Source organism: Pezoporus wallicus, unplaced genomic scaffold (genome assembly GCF_028554395.1).
Source record: "Pezoporus wallicus isolate ANWC-B61680 ecotype Strahan unplaced genomic scaffold, APGP_CSIRO_Pwel_v1 contig_14617, whole genome shotgun sequence".
Classification (NCBI taxonomy): Eukaryota; Metazoa; Chordata; class Aves; order Psittaciformes; family Psittacidae; genus Pezoporus; species Pezoporus wallicus.
Genome location: NW_026635587.1, coordinates 6,951 through 13,118, shown reverse-complemented (window position 1 = coordinate 13,118; position 6,168 = coordinate 6,951). Strand labels below are relative to the sequence as shown.

Here is a 6,168-nt window from a genome sequence, read left to right as displayed (position 1 = left end):
CCATGTTATCCCATGTCATCCCATGTTATCCCATGTTATCCCATGTCATCCCATGTTATCCCATGTCATCCCATGTTATCCCATGTCATCCCATGTTATCCCATGTCATCCCATGTCACCCCATGTTATCCCATGTTATCCCATGTTATCCCATGTCACCCCATGTTATCCCATGTTATCCCATGTTATCCCATGTCACCCCATGTTATCCCATGTTATCCCATGTTATCCCATGTCACCCCATGTTATCCCATGTTATCCCATGTTATCCCATGTCACCCCATGTCACCCCGTGTTACCACGTGCAGCAATGTGGGGTTGCACCCCACACCGAAGGGCAGGCCCCGGAAGGCCCGGATGCGATGGGCGATGCGGATGGGGAGCTCCTGCTGCAGGTACCGGGCGCTCTGCTGCAATGGGGCACAATGGGGCGCAATGGGGCTCAATGGGGCTCAATGGGGCTCAATGGGGCTCAATGGGGGGCAATGGGGGTCAATGGGGGTCAATGGGGGTCAATGGGGCTCAATGGGGGGCAATGGGGGTCAATGGGGGTCAATGGGGCTCAATGGGGCTCAATGGGGGGCAATGGGGGCAATGGGGGACAATGGGGGACAATGGGGGGCAATGGGGCTCAATGGGGCTCAATGGGGCTCAATGGGGCGCAATGGGGCTCAATGGGGCTCAATGGGGCGCAATGGGGCGCAATGGGGCTCAATGGGGGGCAATGGGGCGCAATGGGGCTCAATGGGGCTCAATGGGGCTCAATGGGGGGCAATGGGGCGCAATGGGGCTCAATGGGGCGCAATGGGGCTCAATGGGGCTCAATGGGGCTCAATGGGGGGCGCAATGGGGCTCAATGGGGCTCAATGGGGCTCAATGGGGCGCAATGGGGCTCAATGGGGCTCAATGGGGCTCAATGGGGCGCAATGGGGCTCAATGGGGCGCAATGGGGCTCAATGGGGCTCAATGGGGCGCAATGGGGCTCAATGGGGCTCAATGGGGGGCAATGGGGCTCAATGGGGGTCAATGGGGCTCAATGGGGCTCAATGGGGGTCAATGGGGCTCAATGGGGCACAATGGGGGTCAATGGGGGGCAATGGGGCTCAATGGGGCTCAATGGGGGGCAATGGGGCGATGGGGGGCAATGGGGATGAACGGGATAATGGGGTAATGGGATGGGGATCCATGCCGCCCCCAACCTACTGGACCCCATAGCGAGGCCCATAGCGAACCCCATAGCGAGCCCCATAGCGAACCCCATAGCGAGCCCCATAGTGAACCCCATAGCGAGCCCCATAGCGAGCCCCATAATAAGCCCCATACAGAGCCCCATAGCGTGCCTCATAGTGAGCCCCATAGACAGCCCCACAACGAGCCCCATAGTGAGCCCCATATCATGCCCCATACTGTGCCTCATAGCCCCCCCATAGAAGACCCCATAGTCCCCCCCATAGCGAGCCCCATAGCGAGCCCCATAGCGTGCCCCATAGTGAGCCCTATAGCGAGCACCATAGCGTGCCCCATAGCGAGCCCCATAGCGTGCCCCATAGCGTGCCCCATAGCGAGCCCCATAGCGAGCCCCATAGCGAACCCCATAGCAACCCCATAGCAAGCCCCATAGCAAGCCCCATAGCGAGCCCGATAGCGAGCCCCATAGCGAGCCCCATAGCGAACCCCATAGCGAGCCCCATAGCGTGCCCCATAGCGAGCCCCATAGCGAGCCCCATAGCGTGCCCCATAGCGAGCCCCATAGCGAGCCCCATAGCGAGCCCCATAGCGAACCCCATAGCGAGCCCCATAGCGAACCCCATAGCGGGCCCCATAGTGAACCCCATAGCGAGCCCCATAGCGAGCCCCATATCGAACCCTATAGCGAGCCCCATAGCGAGCCCCATAGCGTGCCCCATAGCGAGCCCCATAGCGAGCCCCATAGCGTGCCCCATAGCGAGCCCCATAGCATGCCCCATAGCAAGCCCCATAGCGAGCCCCATAGCGAGCCCGATAGCGAGCCCGATAGCGAGCCCCATAGCGAACCCCATAGCGAGCCCCATAGGGTGCCCCATAGCGAGCCCCATAGCGAGCCCCATAGCGAGCCCGATAGCGAGCCCGATAGCGAGCCCCATAGCGAACCCCATAGCGAGCCCCATAGCGAGCCCCATAGCGAGCCCCATAGCGAGCCCCATATCGAACCCCATAGCGAGCCCCATAGCGAACCCCATAGCGTGCCCCATAGCGAGCCCCATAGCGAGCCCCACTTACCATGATGTGGCTCCCATCCTGCGAGCGCCCCGAGTACAGCAACGTGGTGGGGGTCAGCCGCACCGAGGGCTGCATGTGGGGCACAAAGGGGGGGGGGGGGGGGGTCAGCCCCATAGATCCCTGTGGGGCTGACCCACACTTATGGGGCCGCCTCACAGATCCCTATGAAACTGCCCCACAGCACCCTATGGGACCACCCCATAACCCCAGATGTATCTGCCCCACACTTATGCCTCTGCCCCATAGATCCCTATGGGACCACCCCATAACCCCCTATGGCTCTGCCCCATAGCTCCCTGTGGATCTGCCCCACACTTATGAGTCTCGCCCCACAGCTCCCTATGGCTCTGCCCCACACTTATGGGTCTGCCCCATAGCTCCCTATGGCTCTGCTCCACACTTCTGGCTCTGCCCCATAGCTCCCTATGGCTCTGCCCCCCACTTATGGGTCCCGCCCCATAGCTCCGTATGGCTCTGCCCCACACTTATGGGTCTGCCCCCTAGCTCCCTATGTCTCTGCCCCACACTTATGGGTCCCGCCCCACAGCTCCCTATGGCTCTGCACCACACTTATGGCTCTGCCCCACACTTATGGGTCTGCCCCACACTTATGGGTCCCGCCCCACAGCTCCCTATGGTTCTGCCCCCCACTTCTGGGTCTCGCCCCATAGCTCCCTATGGCTCTGCCCCACACTTCTGGCTCTGCCCCATAGCTCCTATAGCTCTGCCCCACACTTATGGCTCTGCCCCATAGCTCCCTATGGCTCTGCCCTACACTTACGGCTCTGCCCCACACTTATGGGTCTGCCCCATAGCTCCCTATGGCTCTGCATCACACTTATGGGTCCCGCCCCACAGCTCCCTATGGTTCTGCCCCCCACTTATGGGTGTCGCCCCATATCTCCCTATTGCTCTGCCCCCCACTTATGGGTCCCGCCCCACAGCTCCCTATGGCTCTGCCCCCCACTTATGGGTCCCGCCCCATAGCTCCTATGGCTCTGCCCCACACTTATGGGTCCCGCCCCATATCTCCCTATCGCTCTGCCCCACACTTATGGGTCTCGCCCCATAGCCCCCCATAACCCCCTATTGCTCTGCCCCACACTTATGGGTCTCGCCCCATAGCTCCCTATGGGACCACCCCATAACCCCCTATTGCCCTGCCCCACAGCTCCCTATGGCTCTGCCCCACACTTATGGGTCTGCCCCATAGCTCCCTATGGGACCACCCCATAACCCCCTATTGCCCTGCCCCACAGCTCCCTATGGCTCTGCCCCACACTTATGGGTCTGCCCCATAGCTCCCTATGGGACCACCCCATAACCCCCTATTGCCCTGCCCCACAGCTCCCTATGGCTCTGCCCCACACTTATGGGTCTGCCCCATAGCTCCCTATGGGACCACCCCATAACCCCTATTGCCCTGCCCCACAGCTCCCTATGGCTCTGCCCCACACTTATGGGTCTGCCCCATAGCTCCCTATGGGACCACCCCATAACCCCCTATTGCCCTGCCCCACAGCTCCCTATGGCTCTGCCCCACACTTATGGGTCTGCCCCATAGCTCCCTATGGGACCACCCCATAACCCCCTATTGCCCTGCCCCACAGCTCCCTATGGCTCTGCCCCACACTTATGGGTCCCGCCCCATAGCTCCCTATGGCTCTGCCCCACACTTCTGGCTCTGCCCCATAGCTCCCTATGGCTCTGCCCCACACTTATGGCTCTGCCCCACACTTCTGGCTCTGCCCCATAGCTCCCTATGGCTCTGCCCCACACTTATGGCTCTGCCCCATAGCTCCCTATGGCTCTGCCCCACACTTCTGGCTCTGCCCCATAGCTCCCTATGGCTCTGCCCCACACTTATGGGTCTCGCCCCATAGCCCCCCATAACCCCCTATTGCTCTGCCCCACAGCTCCCTATTGCTCTGCCCCACACTTATGGGTCTCGCCCCATAGCCCCCCATAACCCCCTATTGCTCTGCCCCACAGCTCCCTATTGCTCTGCCCCACACTTATGGGTCTCGCCCCATAGCCCCCCATAACCCCCTATTGCTCTGCCCCACAGCTCCCTATGGCTCTGCCCCACACTTATGGGTCCCGCCCCATAGCTCCCTATTGCTCTGCCCCACACTTATGGGTCCCGCCCCATAGCTCCCTATTGCTCTGCCCCACACTTATGGGTCTCGCCCCATAGCCCCCCATAACCCCCTATTGCTCTGCCCCACAGCTCCCTATGGCTCTGCCCCACACTTATGGGTCCCGCCCCATAGCGCCCCCCCCCCCCCCCCCCGCACCCTCTCGGCGGCGACGTCAATGGCGGGCTGGAGGTAGAAGGCGGTCACGTGCTTGGAGCGCTCCCGCGCCAGGTCGGGGGGAGGGGGGAGGTCGGCGGCGGCGCGCGAGGGGGGGAGGGGCGGGAGCGCCCCCCCCCGGAGCCCCCCCAGCACCCGGAGCAGCATCGCCTGGGGGGGGGAGGGGCACCGAGCCCTCTGGGGAGCCACGGAGACCCCATTGGGACCCATTGGGACCCATAGGGACCCATAGAGACCCATAGAGACCCCATTGGGACCCATAGAGACCCCATAGAGACCCATAGGGACCCATTGGGACCCATAGAGACCCATAGAGACCCATTGGGACCCATAGGGACCCATTGGGACCCATAGAGACCCATAGAGACCCATTGGGACCCATAGGGACCCATTGGGACCCATAGAGACCCATAGGGACCCATTGGGACCCATAGAGACCCATAGAGACCCATAGGGACACATAGAGACCCATTGGGACCCATAGAGACCCATTGGGAGCCATAGAGACCCCATAGAGACCCATAGGGACCCATAGAGAGACATAGAGGCACATAGAGAACCCATTGGGACCCATAGAGACCCATAGAGACCCTATAGGGACACATAGGGACCCATAGAGACCCATTGGGACCCACAGGGACCCATAGAGAGAGACCCATAGGGACCCCATTGAGACCCATAGAGAGACATAGGGACCCATAGAGACCCACAGAGACCCCACTGGGACCCATTGAGACACATAGAGAGACCCATAGGGACCCCATAGAGACCCCTAGAAACCCATAGAGAGACATAGAGACACATAGGGACTCCATAGGGACCCACAGAGACCCATAGAGACCCCATAGAGACCCTATTGGGACCCATAGAGATCCCATAGGGACCCATAGAGACCCCATAAGGACCCATAGGGACCCCATAGAGACCCATGTCCCCCCCCATAGACCCCCATAGAGCCCTATAGACCCCCAACAGACCCCCCAGAGAGACCCATAGCCCTCCCACAGACCCTCATAGTCCCCCATAGATCCCCCATAGCTCCCCACAGAACATCATAGAGCCCCATAGACCCCCAGAGAGACCCATAGCCCCCCCCCCGAGCCCCATAGACTGCCATAGACCCACCATAGGCCCCTATAGAGCCCCATAGAACCCCACAGACCCCCATAGAGCCCCATAGACTCCTATATACTCCCCCCCCAATAGGGACACATGGAACAGCCCCTATGGAGGCCCAGAGCCCACCTATGGAGCCCCATAGACCCCTATGGGCCCCATAACCCCCCCATAGCCGCCCCATAGCTCCCCATAGAGCCCCATAGTGCCCCATAGACCCCCATAGCTCCCCATAGAGCCCCATAGCGCCCCATAGCTCCCCACAGAGCCCCATAGACGCCCCATAGACCCCCATAGCGCCCCATAGAGCCCCATAGCGCCCCACAGAGCCCCATAGACACCCCATAGCGCCCCATAGACCCCAACGGACCCACACGGGCCCGTCCCCACTCACCGCAAGCGGCCCAAGCTCCGCCCCTCGCCCCGCCCACTCCAACGTGGGCGCCGCCATGTTGGACGTGTGCGTGACCGACGCCAT

The 6,168-nt window shown here is 61.4% G+C and overlaps 1 protein-coding gene across 1 annotated transcript; it reads right to left on the bottom strand.

The window, feature by feature from the left end:
* Window positions 1–275: 275 nt before the first annotated feature.
* On the bottom strand, window positions 276–6,168 carry LOC130592537 (3-methyl-2-oxobutanoate dehydrogenase [lipoamide] kinase, mitochondrial-like). The gene is made up of 4 exons (XM_057396948.1): window positions 6,085–6,168; window positions 4,557–4,724; window positions 2,260–2,328; window positions 276–410 (listed from the first exon to the last, which is right to left on the bottom strand). The coding sequence occupies exons 1-4, from the start codon at window positions 6,166–6,168 to the stop codon at window positions 276–278; spliced, it is 456 nt and encodes a 151-aa protein (XP_057252931.1).